The sequence below is a fragment of the Argentina silus genome, assembly GCF_951799395.1.
Source record: "Argentina silus genome assembly, chromosome: 2".
NCBI classification, from domain to species: Eukaryota; Metazoa; Chordata; class Actinopteri; order Argentiniformes; family Argentinidae; genus Argentina; species Argentina silus.
Window position 1 is genome coordinate 20136781 of NC_139656.1, and position 17043 is coordinate 20153823.

General features: G+C 44.2%; 1 protein-coding gene across 1 annotated transcript in view; it reads right to left on the reverse strand.

Annotated features, from left to right (window-relative positions):
- The window catches only part of fam189a1 (family with sequence similarity 189 member A1), a gene marked incomplete at both ends in the record, with an annotated part of 76307 nt that extends 60472 nt beyond the window's left edge, over positions 1-15835 (reverse strand). The window contains one exon of the mRNA XM_083665499.1: positions 15611-15835. Coding sequence (XP_083521625.1) covers positions 15611-15835 — 225 coding nt within the window. The remainder of the gene's footprint in view (positions 1-15610) is intronic.
- Positions 15836-17043: the final 1208 nt, after the last annotated feature.

A 17043-nucleotide genomic window follows, 5' to 3' on the forward strand; every position in this document is an offset into this window, starting at 1 on the left:
CACAAGCAGATTTCATTGTTGGGTGAAAATTACAGTCATCATTGTTGGGTGAAAATTATGTCTGTCATAAGCAATTTGAAGTGGTGTGATGGCAGCTCCTGTACTCTACATAGTTCATGCTGATTACTGTATAATCTACAATATACACACACAAAAAAGTGAAAACAAAGTGGAAGCAAACCTTATTAAAACTTTTCACATGACTGGCTTGGAAGCTGTAGGAGGAGATGGTTTTTAAACATTACAGATACAGGAAAAGTCATCTATCTGTGGCCAAAACATTAAACAAATATAGAATTGTATTTAAATTCCAAGGTATGGAACCTTATCATTTCCTCATTTCCTCTGGAAAGATAATAATTGTCTTATTTCCATCTAACAGTCTTTTTGCTAGCCTGAGAAACACCTCCTTTCTTTTCTATTTCCCTGCTGCTCTTATCACGTCTGTGTCCTTGTGTTCAGAGATCGATGCAAGTCTTTTAGAAGTGACATAATAATAATATACAAGAGCTAACAGAAACAGTGAATGCAATGCTAACCCCTGCTGTTTAGTGTGTTTCCCCTGCAAGCAACGCTGTGTGTTCAGTGACGGGAGGGTATCATGACAGACAGGGAGGGACTGCATCACAGAGCAGCATCACAGAAGCCGTGGGCGACAGCCAAGGGAAGTAATAACTCACCACCCTACTCCGTGTCTCAAACACACCACCAGGTCACAAGCGACAACAATACACGCCCTCTGTCACATCTAACGCTACAGGGCTATTGTACACTCTCTTTGCCTCTCGTCTAATGGTCAGACTGGACACTTTTTAACACTGCTATACACCGCTTGCAGTAACCGACACCCAACACTGCTACACACACTCCACCCCACTCACCTGACTGCAACACCCAACATTGCTTCATAAACACACCACTTGCCCGACATCAAAGACAAAGACTGTTTATTGACCATGTAATCAATGTGGTAATTTTTGCACACACACCCTCCGAGACAACACACATGCACACCCCCAAGGGAGAACAGAGCTCTGGGCACAGGGTCAGCCATATTCCAGCACCACTGGAGCAGTTAGGGGTTAAGTGCATTGCTCAAGGGCACAACAGCAGTGGTAGGCACCTGGATATGATGCCAGTAACCCTCCAGTCACCAGCTCACATCCAGCTCCCTCCTGGAGCGGGGATCGAACCAGCAATCTTCCGATTGCTGGCTTGACTCTCTAACCTCCAGGCTATCAAGCCCCCTCCAAAAAAAAATACACACACACACCCACCACCCCCACCCCAACACCAGACACTGCTACACGTCCACCCGCACTCGCCTCATTCCAACACCAAGCACTGCTAATCACAGCACAAAAAGAGCCCCCCATCCAGGCTTCCATTGATCTCCCATTGTACAAGGCAGGGTGGGACAACAGTAATGCTTTGTTGGAATAGGAAGTGGAGTTTACAACTCAATACCACGGCCAGGCTTGGTGCCAACTCTAAACTACACTGTCTGTCTGTGTTCAACATTGTGCTGCAGACAGTACTGCCAAGTATCTCAACTAGGCAATGGAGTGAGGCCTGATCTCTCTTCATGCCCTGAATCTGTAAATAAGAGACAGAAGCAGAGGAACCACGTGAATTCCATAACTGCATATCAAATAATAATTGGGAAAGGTTCCCTCCCTCTGCACTGAGGCGTACCATCTCAAACTCCACCAGTCTCATTACAATACTTAACGGTTCAATCCTTCGTTTTGTGGCCAAATGGTTTGCTATAAAGCTGAGGGATGGGGCAAGAGAAATGTAACCACTCTCAAATTCATAGATGGAGCTATGGATAAATGAACAGCATGAGACCAACATAATAGTTTTCTACTGTACATATTTTGAAGCTAGTTTGTTCACAAAGTAATTGTTTACAAACAATGGAGGTCACCAAACATACAGTAGATTGGTTATGATGGGTTAGGGTTAGGGTTAGGATTAGGGTAAGACAGTTGTACTATGCTCATGAGGTGTTATAAGTGATATTCTTAAAAAAAATCTATAGGTTTATCATTATTTTAACAGCAATAAATACTAAGGGTTGTACGTTCAATGGCATGGTACCGTCTATCTCTGAGAGTTAAAGTTCTGTTATGGAAGATATGTTTCAGTATGTGAGGGGTGCTCTTGGGCCAAAAGAGGTCCCCTATTTAGTCAAAAACGTATGTCCAGAAATCACCTTTTTGGACAGAAAGGGGCACATCTCCTCATGAGCATCGGCTTATTCTGTCAAAGTCTGTTAGCCTAAAACTAAGGATTGAGTGGTTTAATGAGGCAATCAATGTATTCATGATATTTCACATGAGTATGATAACCAAAATTCAATCCTCTGTCTCTAACCCAAGGAAACTGTTCTCCACATTTTCCTCACTCCTCAACCTTCCTCCTCCCCCTCCTCCCTCCTCTCTGTCTGCCGATGACTTTGTCACCTATTTTGAAAAGAAGGTTGATGACATTAGCAGCTCCTTCCCTCTACCTCTCACCAACAATGCTACCTTTCCTCCCAAACCCACTGTGCAACACCCAGTCTCTGGTTTATTAGATTTCTCCCCCCTCTCCCCTGACGATGTTCTAAAACTGGTCACATCCAAGCGAGCAACCACCTGCCCCCTCGATCCTATCCCCTCCCCCCTTCTCCAATCCATCTCCAAAGACCTCCTTCCGTTCCTTACCACTTTAATCAATTCCTCTCGATCCACAGGATCTGTCCCAGCTGCCTTCAAGGCAACCAGAGTCAAGCCTCTTCTCAAGAAACCAACTCTTGACCCATCTGCTGTCCATAACTACAGACCGGTATCCCTTCTCTTCTTCTTATCTAAAACCCTTGAACATGCTGTCTCTAACCAACTGTCTAACTACCTCCTTCAGAACAACTTCCTTGACCCTCACCAATCCGGCTTTAAAGCTGGGCACTCTGCTCGAGCTTCCTCCCTCTCCTCTGTTCTCATTCTTCTGGACCTGTCTGCTGCTTTCGACACAGTAAACTACCCGATCCTTCTCTCCACCCTCTCAGAATTGGGCATCTCTGGCTCTGGTTTGCATCCTACCTGGCCGGTCGCTCCTACCAGGTGACGTGGAGAGGATTGCTGTCATCTCCACGAGCCCTAACCACTGGGGTCCCCCAGGGCTCTGTTCTTGGGCCTTTACTGTTCTCTCTCTATCCCAAATCTCTCGGCTCTGTAATTTCTTCACATGGTTTCTCCTACCACACCTACGCTGATGACACTCAACTTTTTCTCTCTTTCCCCCCTTCTGACTCACAGGTGGCAACACGTGTCTCGGCATGTCTTGCTGACATTTCTGCTTGGATGTCAGTCCACCACCTCAAGCTCAACCTTGACAAGACTGAGCTGCTCTTCCTCCCAGGGAAAGACTGCCCTCTCCAAGACTTCTCCAAGACTTTGTCACCTATTTTGAAAAGAAGGTTGTGACCTCCTCCCATACAGCCAAGAACCTTGGGGTGATCCTTGACAACCACTTATCCTGTGTGGCGAACATCACAGCGACAGCACGCTCCTGTAGATTCTTCCACTACAACATCAGAAGGACATGCCCATTCCTCACCAGAGAATCAGCACAACTTTTGGTCCAAACACTTGTAATCTCCCGCCTTGACTACTGCAACGTAATCTTGGCCGGACTCCCCGCCTCCGCCATCAGTCCTCTGCAGCTCATCCAGAACGCTGCCGCTCGTCTGGTGTTCAACCTCCCCAAATTTTCCCATGTCACGCCCCTCCTCCGCACCCTCCACTGGCTCCCAGTAGCAGCTCGCATCAGATTCAAGACCCTGGTGCTCGCCTACCAGGCGGCAAAGGGAGGAGCCTCTCCCTTCTTGCAAGCAATGGTTAACCCCCAAACCCCTGCACGATCACTCTGCTCTTCCACCTCGGCTGCCCGCCTGGCACCGCCACCTCTACGTGGATGCAGCGGCCGCGCCACTCGGTCACAGCTTTTCACTGTCCTGGCCCCCCGCTGGTGGAATGAGCTTCCCCCCACTGTCAGGACTGCAGAGTCACTACCGATCTTCCGCCGTAGATTGAAAACCCATCTCTTCAGGCTACATCTTAACAGTCCTTCCTAAGACCTCTTCACCCCCACTACCCTCCCTGGACTAACCTTAACCCCAACCCTTGAGACCTCTTCACCCCCACTTCCCCCCTGTACAAGTTCTCTCCTGTTAATAAATATAAAAAAAAAAAATATAATAATAATAAAAAGCCTTCTGGCATTACGACTGCCAATGGCCGATGGTGAGTATTGATTACTTTGTCTTATGATGACTGTTGGATAGATGATTCACTTACTTAAACAAATGTATTTGTTGTAAGTCGCTTTGGATAAAGGCGTCTGCTAAATGCCATAAATGTAAATGTAACCATACAGTCAACACTAAAGCAACAAAACAATTGGCAACTAAACTTCTATGGTGTACTATTAGCTCACATGTTTTAGAGGTGTGAAAACCTCTGAGTTTCATCTACATTCATACTACTGTTCCACCAAAGTAAAAAAACTACCTGTCACTACAACAGGACAGATCTTCATTCAATCAAGAAAAAAGATGTGCCCCCTAAAGCCCTGTATTCTTATCTGTGTGTATGTGTGAACACAGGTGTATCTGGTTGATATTTACACTTACGTATAAGCAATAAGAACTGTGTGTGTACATGCAACACACGCTGTTCCCTAAACCCGTGCCGAAACGTAATCCTCCTGACAATGAGACGCCTTTGACCTTTTTCTCTGGGCCTTCTCTTTCCCTCCGGTGAACTGGCTCTCACTATGCACATTGCACACCCCATGAGCTCACCACGGCTCTATTCAGTGGTCTGCAGACCTGCTGTCACGTTTCAGCCAATTTCTAAAGAAGTGCAAGCATCACCCGTTCTGTCAGACAAGACCCCATGTGACAGAGGTCAGTAGAGCACAACACCAGAGGCACAGCAAACTTTGATTCACAAGATGAAAAGAGGAATATTTATAAGACGTGCTGCAGCAGGCAGATTTCTGTGGATTTCACACACACACACACACACACACACACACACACGCACGCACGCACGCACACACACACACATACACACACACACACTGGTCCCTTCCACACACCACATCAGAGCTTTTATATCACACCACATTGCAACCTTAGACAAAAGAAACCTTAAAGGACCCACCACTACATGTGAGACATGCCAAATCAGAGACTGGGTGGCCTGATGCATTGTTATAGAGGGCAGAGAGCAGAGAGACTCTCCTACAACTCAAGATAGGGGACCCAAGCCAGCTTTATTACTTCTGCACAGCAAATTCATCACACCATGGGCTGACTGACGAAACCACAGCCAGCTAAACTCTCGTTTAGCTGGCTATGGTTTGGTCGTTAAACTCTATTTTCATCAGGGTTATGACGAGTCTCTAGGAGCTCATAAGTATGTCAGGCAGCTGTTTAAAAGATGTACATCTATTTCATTGCTCATGAATCGAAAAAGAAAAGATGTGAGCGTTGAATCAATTCAAATCAGCATTCACTTAATATATTTTATATACAGTGCCACACTGTATATATCTTTGGTAGTCATTAAAGAGAGGGAGACCCTTCACACATGAAGCCTTTTTGATGCGGTTCTAATCATTACTCATGAAGGAATTGCTTTCATCACATCATCACATCATTACAAAAATTGCTGCACAGTCGAGCAGAGGGCAAAGGGAGAGAGAGAGGGAGAAGAGTTTGGGAAAGAGATGGGGGGGAGAGGAGAAGGAGGGGAGAGAGGGTTGATAAGAAACAGATAGGGAGGAGAGAGAGTGGAGAGAGAAAAAACTGATAAAGGGAGAGTCAAGAGGAGAAGAGGGATACAAGGAGAGGGGGAGGGAGGGAAAGGGAAAGGGTTGAGGAAGCATAAGAACAATGACAGGCAGCCTTGGTGATCAAGGCTAATACTCTCTGAGATTAGGTAACATCAGTGGCTGAGAATCATTAGGTTCCCCCTACTGTAGTCATGCAGGGCACTACATGAGTGAAAGATACAGTATACAGGCACACACCCCATTGTCTAACGACAGGTAGTGCTACTCCATGCACACCAGTCATCAGCAGCAATTCCTGTGTGTGGGCTCTTCTTTCAAAACTTTTTTGAGAAACGACCATCACAATGAGGAGGAAACCTGTTATGTACAGTTTAAAGCATGTAGACCATCATAAATTACACATTTCTTTCAAGAGATCTCATGATCGCTACTGATTAAACATAGTCATTACAACCATTAGATAGCTTTTGGGCAATTCCACTGTAACAGAATGATGCAGGGACTCTTTTAAACCTATGCCAAACAAAAGTCCTTGATAGCAAAGTTTAACAAACCATACAGCTCTATACACAAGGGCTACTTCTAACAATTCCACAGAAAATCTGTGCAGATTCAAGAACTGTGCAGATTCAAAGTTTGGTAACAGACTCACCATAAAATCTCCCTGGGTTTTTTATGTAACCACGATTCCCAAAAACTATCTTTAAATATCTTCTTTAAATTAAGATTTAAATATGTCTGCAGAAAGTGGGTGTGAGTGGGTGTTAACTATCACATGATACCTTGAATTGAAAATATATATTTTGGTTGTTGAGCTATAGTAACTGTACTCCGTCTGCACTGATCGCTCAAGGCTCAGAGTGTCGCGTAGGAATGACGCCACCTGTCCTAAAGCAATGCAATGAAGTCTCCATTTATTGGAGCATAAGGTGAGGATATTGATGAGGTGCTTGGTGAGGATGTTGATGCAGTGGTTTGTAACTATTACTGTATGATTTCCCATTGTTTTTCAACTGATTTTTTTTTATGATTCTTAAACTTACAGAAGCAAAACCATTTCCTCAAAATGAAATGTAAGTGTTGATATTAGTTGACTGGGATCTATACTTGAACATTGATGAGGTTTGATGCTTTTTTAAACACCTTTAAAAACTTTTTCTGGTAGATGTTTTCTTAGACGCTTTTCCATATGTTTGACCAGAAGTCAAAGCCCTTTCTTATATTCCTTATTCTTATGATGGAAGATGGTTGGGATGTATTTCTGACTTCCATTTCCCCAAAATATAGACTCTTAGCTTTCATTTGACACCCAATTTGTTAGCTCTGATGAATTTCACATTTTGGTCCTCATGGGTCCTTTTACACAGAACTGCTGTTTTAGAAAGCTTGAATGTAACATATTGCACATTTAAGTAATGACAACTTACTAATGAATGCATACTTTCAATGGAGAAGTGCAGCATGAAAGTGAATTATTACTGATCGATGACACCTGAGGTCAGACTCAGGGATGTGAGCCCATCACAAGAGAAACTACTCCAAAAAGTGCACAACACTGAGGTCACATCAATGGTCTATATAATTATTAATTTGAATCCATCTAATTAACTGATCAATACTTGGTCAATGTGGCTGGTTGAACCTTGAGTGCCGTGAGAGAGAGAGAGAAAGAGAGAGAGTCTGGTTAGAGATTTCCCAGAGAGGAGCAATCGATCTAAGAGTTCAGAATGCCTACCCTTAAACAACCATGGCTGACAAACTGGACTGGTTAAAGGACTGACAGATGAGACTTTCTTGGCAATGTTGGGCCATGTACTAAATCACTAGGGAAGTTACTTCAGCACTAACATTCTAGGTGTGTGTGTCCATGAGATGACCTGATAGTGCTGAAGTATAGGTATACAATGGGATTAGTGCTCCATTTGTTTTCCCAACCTTGAATGGCTGCTGTGACCACAAATAATAACCACAAAGGCCAGAGGTCTGCTTAGAGCTTGCTCTTCTCGTTGATGTTAGGGCACGTTATGTAAATTAGAATGAGAGAGGAGGGATTAGTATTGTACTTCTAGTAATATTCTGGCTTGGGACCAATCCATCCAGATATTTGTTCATTGAAAGAAGCATCTGTACCTCTACATGACCATGACCTTTCAATACAGTCTAATACAATGTAGACATGTTGTCCCTGTGCAGCCCTCCCTGTCCTGTCCTGTAGTGTTCTCAGCCCTCCCTGTCCTGTCCTGTAGTGTTCTCAGCCCACCCTGTCCTGTCCTGTCCTGTAGTGTTCTCAGCCCAGCCTGTCCTGTCCTGTAGTGTTCTCAGCCCTCCCTGTCCTGTCCTGTAGTGTTCTCAGCCCTCCCTGTCCTGTCCTGTAGTGTTCTCAGCCCTCCCTGTCCTGTCCTGTAGTGTTCTCAGCCCACCCTGTCCTGTCCTGTAGTGTTCTCAGCCCAGCCTGTCCTGTCCTGTAGTGTTCTCAGCCCTCCCTGTCCTGTCCTGTAGTGTTCTCAGCCCTCCCTGTCCTGTCCTGTAGTGTTCTCAGCCCAGCCTGTCCTGTCCTGTAGTGTTCTCAGCCCTCCCTGTCCTGTCCTGTAGTGTTCTCAGCCCTCCCTGTCCTGTCCTGTCCTGTAGTGTTCTCAGCCCAGCCTGTCCTGTCCTGTAGTGTTCTCAGCCCTCCCTGTCCTGTCCTGTAGTGTTCTCAGCCCTCCCTGTCCTGTCCTGTAGTGTTCTCAGCCCTCCCTGTCCTGTCCTGTCCTGTAGTGTTCTCAGCCCAGCCTGTCCTGTCCTGTAGTGTTCTCAGTTGCACTCTGTGCTGAGAACACTACTGATCTAAACCGTATAATCTTTTTCCTCTTGTCCTGATTGGCTGAAAAGTCATTCCAAGAGTGTGAAGGATACACTCAACCCTAGGGGTGTTAACGTTTGAACAAAATTGGAATACTGAACGTTTAAAAAAAATACTAAATATCAAACTTTATTTAATATTACCTAAAGCTGATACCTACCAAGATTCACTATCGCCTTCTTCTTTCCTCTCAATCTAATCACAGCCCTTTGAGATTCTGTTATGGAATTTTACAACACAGCAAAAGAGGCATCCCAGTGAGCCCAGCCCTCCAAGGCAAGAATAATTTTCCAATTAGTATGCAACAAATTGAATTCAGAGGAATACTCTCCTAAACCACCATGAATGGCCCCCATTTGCCTGCCACCGGAGATTCAGAAATCACTTAAATCAAATACAAATTAATGTTTACCCAAAAGATCAAATGCATTGTGTTCACATATTCATTGTGAGAGTATCACATTATTATTATAATAGCGTTCATATATAACATTCTTTGTACTTAAGACCGTAAATTATAAGTTATTCATGTATTATTAAAAATCCATTGACATCTCAATGGTCCAGAACGACCAAGATCTGATTGCTCCAAAGATGATTCTCAGAGATGGTTTCAGGGCTTAATTTAATTTAGCACATTTCATTATTTCCGTGAAACACTCTCAGATTGTTCAGTTGCAAATAAGCCATTCAATCACTCAACACCTGGGGAAAGACATGACTTGGTGAACTTTTCACCTCGGCAGAAAAAAGTAAGATTGTGCATGAGACATGAATTCCTCTCTTCTAAGTGAGTATAATATATAAAGTCAAAAGAAAAAGACGGAGGTACAATTTCTCTTCAATATGCCTTTATCTGGGCATACAGTATACAATCCATCTAAATTCAGCATACTGTATGAAATGTACTTCTACCAAAATGATGAAACATTTCCCCGATTTGCCCTCAGTATGGTAACAGTCTCCAGTGGGGTTCACAGACCCAGAAAGCAAACATTTGAATGATATTTGAATTATTTCTCCCATTTCACTCAAAAAATCAGTCTACCAGCTGGCCTCTGCTGTGGTCCCCCTGTGGGTCCAAGGAGGGATGAGAGAGAGGTGTGGAGAATCAGGCCTCCTTGGGCCATAGCCAAAGAACAGCACACACACTTCACACATTCATTACAAGTTGTCTGTGATAGATTTTTCCCATTAGCTTGCGATACCTGTCCAGAACCTTGCTCTCCATCTTCTCATTCCCCTCAGGCTGTGGAGCGCCCCTCAACTGTCTGGTCAATCTACAGCAGGCCCTCCATACACAACATCTCCATTACCAATCACCCACACACACCAAGTAGACAAAGGGGAGCAGGGGGAGTGCTCCTTCTTGCATGCCCACACCCCAACAAAGAAACCCAACCCCCATCAATTACAACGTTCCAACTGAAGTTTGTCACATGCTGGTGGAATTAGTGTTGATGTGAGCGGCACTTACTGTATGATTGCACACATAAAGTGTTAGTGGCAATATCTTTCATGACGGTATACCATGACGTTCAATGACAAATGGACTGTACTGTAATTAGGAGAAAAAGGGTAACCACCACTCTAGAAAACATTTTTGTGGCTTACTTGCACACTATGCAATAGGAAATGCAATACAGCAGGTTTCTGTTTAATTTCTACAGTAGGAATGACAACAACATTGACAACAAACTCAACTGGAAGGAACACATGAATTTTCTGACCCCCACCCCCCCAAAAAAATAATTTGGCAGTTTGAAAATCTCTCCTGTTTTTTATCTATATTATCGTTTGTTGAACCCATATTTCACACACTGCATCATGTTGTGTCTCAGTACAGCATCGTCTATGTCATTAAACGTGTTTACTTATTTTCAGTTTATCATATATTTCTAGGTAATACCTAAACTGTCTTTGGTTCTTTGATTTTTCTCACCTATTCACCTTGTGTTTCTCCCTGTCTTGTTTTCAAAGTGCAATAAATGCAAAGAAATCAAACCATAGTAAAGATTTTCATTTATAAATGGATACCTCATAGCAGCTCATCTCTGACTGTTTGGTAGAAGGTTATGACTAGGAGGTGGGTGGTTTAACTGGCGATTGATGAAAGTCCTTTGCTTGGCTGGCTCATCTAGGCACACAGAAGAACGCCATATCTCCCACTCAGAGCATTCACCCCTCAGCCCTTTGTGTCATCCCCCTCCTCCACTCATTATGGGATGTGCTACACACATGTGGGATTGTAACCCGCTCTTCAGACAACACGTAAGATATCGCTGCCATAAAACAATAAACCAAAAGTATGTACACATACTAGTGAATATATACTGTATGCATATACACTCAAAACGCTGGGGCAGGTGTTCTGTAACTAATAAAATCCACGAATAAAAAAAAAGTAACAGGGCTTGAAATTGAACGAATTGTTAAGGTAACACTTCATGGTTAGAATCTGCCACTGCATTCCTAATCAGAAATAGAGGGAGAGTGTAATGCCACTCTGACCAGCAGTGACGTGTTACCTGCTCACGCCAGGGCTCCATGTGTTTGGAGCAGGGTGTGAGGAGTAGTGTTGACTGGTATGAATTAACGAGGACGTGTGCATACCTCTGTACACCAGAAGGCCAATGTGGCTGTCAGCAGTTGACATGCTTTTACAAATCACCCCTCTACCCCTCTGCATCTGAATGAATTAAGTTCAGCAAAGATCCAGACATTTCAGCAAACTTCATAATCCCCCACCCCCCTCAGACCACAAGCTAAGTGGCAAGCTGTAAGTAGGGTTGTTTTTTGCGCATTGTAGAGCTATGACAATGTCACACATTTGTGGCGATGTGACTGGTGAACACAATGTTGGATCTGTTATAATACATTAATGTATGCAAGGAATCCCACACAAGCACCTCTCCCTGAGCAGTAGCAGAGTGATACAGGATGTCAGGCTAATTCTAATGCTAATATACAGTGATGTCATTCTCTCTTTGTGTTACTATTTGAGAAGATTAAAGTAGGCTGTTTCAGATCATGTTTCCAGTGGGTGTTCATTAGCAGCATGGCACCTCTGGAGAGCTCCAGAACAGGATTTCCTCTAAGGAAATTATGAGTATAAATGATGATGATGATGATGATGATGATGATGATGATGATGATGATGATGACGACTATTATTATTATTATTATTATTATTATTATTATAATGAGAAGAATTTGTAATTACCATTTTACCATCTAATTTCTAAGTTAATACCTGGCACTGAGGCTACTCCACACACATTCCTGAGCAGTTGTGGCCCACATTGTGACAAGCTCTGTGGGTAACACACTGGCAGATTGGGCTATGAGAACCCTGCTTCTATCCTCCTGAACCCACAGAGGAGAGCATACTCAATCCACCAGCAGAACTCACATATCTCCTTCATGCCTTCTCACATCCTTCTACACACAGTCTTATTGGACCGAGTGATTGAGCCAACCACATGAGAGAAGTCGGTATAAAGCAACACTAATGTTAACCACCACTAAAACACCATTACTGCATGGATAGGCATTATAATACATGTGTAGCATACAATACAAACTACTTGGGCAGCTTACAAAACACCAGCCCAGTGATTTCACTGTTGTTATTGTTGTGTAGATTTGCTGTTGCTACTCTAATAAGTCATTAATGCCTGTCTGGTCTGGTTGGGGCTGGGAATGTGTCAAGGTTAGTGGATATTCTGCCTTGAGCTGCCACAGCCCTAGCCTGGCTAAGTGTTGGCCTTCCACTGACCAGCCTTTCCAACCAGCAACACCATCCTGTCAATTCTCTCTCCTATACGAGGTTCCCTGAAAAAGATCTGCTATTAGCATGGACAAGGTTGCCCAAATCAATTGCTGCCATTTTGCCACTTAATACTCTCCTAATAAGATAAACAACCTATCTGACTTGAAATGTAAAACCTTATACAATAGATGTATGGCTAATAAATGCCTAATGTGTGTATCTACATTTGTTGTATTAAGATAAACAGTTATACAAGTGTTCAGCTAATTAGCAGGATGGTAGAAGAGTGAGGGTAAAGGTAGCAGGGGGGAGGGAGGGTAGCAGGTAGGCAGGGAGAACGAGCAGGGTGAGTGAGGAGAGGGGTGTGTGAGATTAGCTAGGGGTGTGTGACGGTAGCAGGGGGGAGTGAGGGTAGCAGGGGGGAGTGAGGAGGAGCAGGGGGCGAGTGAGGGGAGTAGGGCGGGGAGTAAGGATAGCTTGGGGGGAGTGAGGGGAGTAGGGGGGAGTGAGGGGAGTAGGGGGGAGTTATGGGAGCAGGGGGGAGTAAGGATAGCTTGGGGGGAGTGAGGGGAGTAGGGGGGAGTGAGGGGAGTAGGGGGGAGTTATGGGAGCAGGGGGGAGTGAGGAGGAGCAGGGGGCGAGTGAGGGGAGTAGGGCGGGGAGTAAGGATAGCTTGGGGGGAGTGAGGGGAGTAGGGGGGAGTGAGGGGAGTAGGGGGGAGTTATGGGAGCAGGGGAAAGGAAGGGGGAGTAAGGTAAAGCAGGGGAGGAGTGAGGAGGGCAGGGGGTGAAGAACTACAGTGTGGTCTTAACTCTGAAGAGGCGTACACACATACAGCGATTTTGTCTGGAGACTCAGCTGAGGTTGGCATGGGTAGATCGCTCGTGGGTGTTTCTGCTCCACTACTCGTAGCGTGCAGTGCACATTTGCATGTTCAAAAAAGGCTTAGTTTCAACGGCCCTTAGACAAGATGTGTTCATTCCCGATCATTATGGGTTGCATTTATGTTGTGTCCTGATTTATTAGCTAATTTTAGCCAGCAAGCATTCTGCCACCTTTCTATCTAAAGAGTAGGTCCATATTCAAGCCAGCTTCTGAGCAAGCACATTGACTGGTTCTCACATACTTTGTTTTTGCATTTGGGGTGAAAGGTCATGTGGCAGTTATTAAAACAAAATACCTCATGGTTCGTTCAATTCAAAGAGATACAAGATAAACGATACAGGGTATACACCAACCAGCGTAGGGCACAGCCCGTTCATTATCGACTCACCCTACCGACAACATCAAAGGGCCTCCCTAGACTCTGAAGTCAGGTATGGAGTACTACGGAGTCGTGCTTTAGTTAGGCCGGGGGGGCGGGGGGGTGGGCAGGGATACATTTTGATTCTTCATACAGTATACATTCAAGCACAGTAACACACACACAAAGAGAGGTGCACAATGGTGGTTAAAATGTATGAATTGAGGCATATTTCGTTGGCTCTATCAATGCAGGCTTATGATATATAAATCACCACACCTCCAGAACAAATGTAGAAAGGCGGAGTGACAAAAGCCTGCAGGCTAACCTTCATCAAAACAGTTATTCGTTTCACACTCACTGCCTCTAGACACAAGCACGCACAGACACACACACACACACACACACACACACACACACACACACACACACACACACACACACACACACACACACACACACACAAACACACAAACACACAAGTTCACATACAGTAGGAGGCCGACCCAGCAGCTTATTACACTCACCAGAATAGGCATTAAACTAATGTGTTGGACCAACAAACTGTACATTCACAAACCATATTGGCAATATTGACCTCATCCATAGAAGTCATTTGTTCTCAATTGTTATAAACTTGATTCATTGTGTCCTCTCCTCTGTCCTCTCCTTCCTGCTCAAAACACATTGGTGGAGAAGATCTATGTTCCTCCACTTAGATACTGTATTGTCCTCCAATGCTTTTTGAGAAGGAAGTGAGAGGAAGACAGAGGAGAGGACATGAAGAATGAAGTTTCTAACAACTGAGAAAGGCCCATTGTCCTGTTTACAAGACCAGATATATGTATGGTAGTAACATTGTACATGTCTTGCTTTTCACACGAATTATCAGAACCTTATTCCTTTATAGAAACATATATGTAGAAAGACGCATTCTCAAACTACAGGTGACATAGTACCCATAGTAACCAAGGAATCAATCACAATCTGACCTTTCACCTTGTGATTGTTTATCTTTGATGGTCTGTGCACACACACACCCACACCCGCAAGCATGCCTGTTCACACACACACAAACACGCACTAACGCACGCACGCACACACGCACGTACACACGCACTAATGCAGGCACGCAGGCACTCACACACACACACACACACACACACACACACACACACACACGCACAATGCCAGAGACCACCCATCACCCCCTACACACTGCCTCAGTGCCTCTATAATTAATGGAACATCCTCCCTGCTCCATGCACTAGCTGGATCTGGCAGGAAATCAAGGAAGTGTGCCATTATAAATATTTAGAGGGACTGCCATGAACATTTCAGGCATAGAAAACATTGTCCCACAAAGACAATCTTACACAATGCAAATTTGAATTTGCTTTGAGTGTGTGTGTGTGTGTGTGTGTGTGTGTGTGTGTGTGTGTGTGTGTGTGTGTGTGTGTGCATGTGCATGTGCCTATGTTTCTCAGTGAGACAGAGAGAGAGAGATAATGAGAATGAGAATGCCTTTGAAATAAATTGATAAGACCACTCTCTCCCTGATATGACCAGCAGTACAAGGGGAGGACAGTCCCTGGCTCTGCCAAATACAACCCATGACACTGATGGTCCAGCTGCTAACCCCAAATAAATGTCAGAACAAGAATCTGTGACTATCCCAACCCTTAACAACATGACATAGCACTGTGCATTCATTGTTCTAGCTGATAGAGACATTATATTTAACAGAGCCACCAGAAAATTCTATTCCATAGGTGAAAAACTGAAAGCTGAGGTTGGGAAACTTGGAAAAATTGAATTAATAGAAGCACATAAAAGACAAATTAGTCCACTGTTTACAGTTGCGAAAACACGTACAGGTCTGATAGTTCATATACAAAATACTTACTGAGAAACCTGCCCAAAACGGACACGAATGTCTGACCCTTGGCGAGGTAGTGAGTGCCAGTGCGGCGAAACTCACGGCCAAAATCAGACTTCCCAAAACCATCTGAGAAACTCCCAGAGACAGCATGATCCGAGTCCGAGTCCGAAACTCCCTGAGTCTGGAGAGGCTACGGGACAGGGACGCCGGACTGAGTGACCGGCCCCGGGGCATTGCATTGACTGGCATTGTCACGACCAAACGGGCTCGATGAGTGAACTATTGGAATAGTAGAGCTATTTCTCTAACAGCGTCCAGAAGTGACAACTCACAGGAAAACACTTCCGCTCAATTGTCGTTTAGTCAAATCTACTATCTAATTATTCCACTAAAAGAGACCCCATCCAAGCAATAATGTTCTCCAACTGAAGACGCGTAACTGGTTCTTCAATTCAGCAATGGTGAGTGATGGAGAGGTATCCTGTGTTACCCAAATACATTCAGCAAAGACTCAAGACAACGATTTAACATCAAAGGTTACCAGGTTTTTCAAGGGAAAGGTTGTAAAAAATGCTCCATCAGAATAGTCCACGACGCGTCATTCCGCTTCCACATTTCCATTGCTTTTGGATGAAATTTAAAGAGCCTTGCATCATTGTTGCACTTGCCTCCACAGGCTTTGAGTCGGTGCGAGAGAAGATGATTTCTGATGTATGGAGAGAGCATCCACCTCATTCACACAAAAGGAGAGTAGGCTAATTTAGAGAAAAAAACGAAAAGCAGAAATGATAAGGCAATTCTGCGGTGTGCACCATCTGGCGTAGGTATTACAAAAGCTGTTATAAGCAGTACCTGCACGGAGTGTGCATGGTCGGGTATGATGATTCACAGGCGCAGGGTTTTTCACAGACGACGGCAAATCTACGACACTGGGATGAGGAGATGCACGCGGTTATTTGGTCGCTTGCTATACTGCGTATTGAGGTGTTTAGTGCGGTACACCCAGTTGTAATAGAGGCTACTCTGCCTTCAATGTGTTCTGTCGATGTGGATTGCGTCATACAATACAAATAATTGTATAAATAAGTGATTTTGCAGTGCTATGCAGTCATCATAAGCTAATGTTTATTTGTGTAAGTCATAAATCAATACCGGTACCAACACTACACGCTAGCCTACTGCCAATAACCATTCAGATGAATTGTGTGCGCTTGTAAAATAGATCATACACTGTCCAAAACAATGCTCTCCTTCTGGTAGGACTACTGAACATCAATGCACCTAGGCTCTGCATATTATACTGTAAAAGATAAGAATTAACTAAGTGACAACCGACTTTACCCTTTTCACTGAGTTGTAATAGCCTTTAACAGTAACATGCTTTCAAAACAATGGTCAGATATCTCATCATTCAGTCCTAAAATTCACATTGGGTTGTGACGGTCTATAATATACAT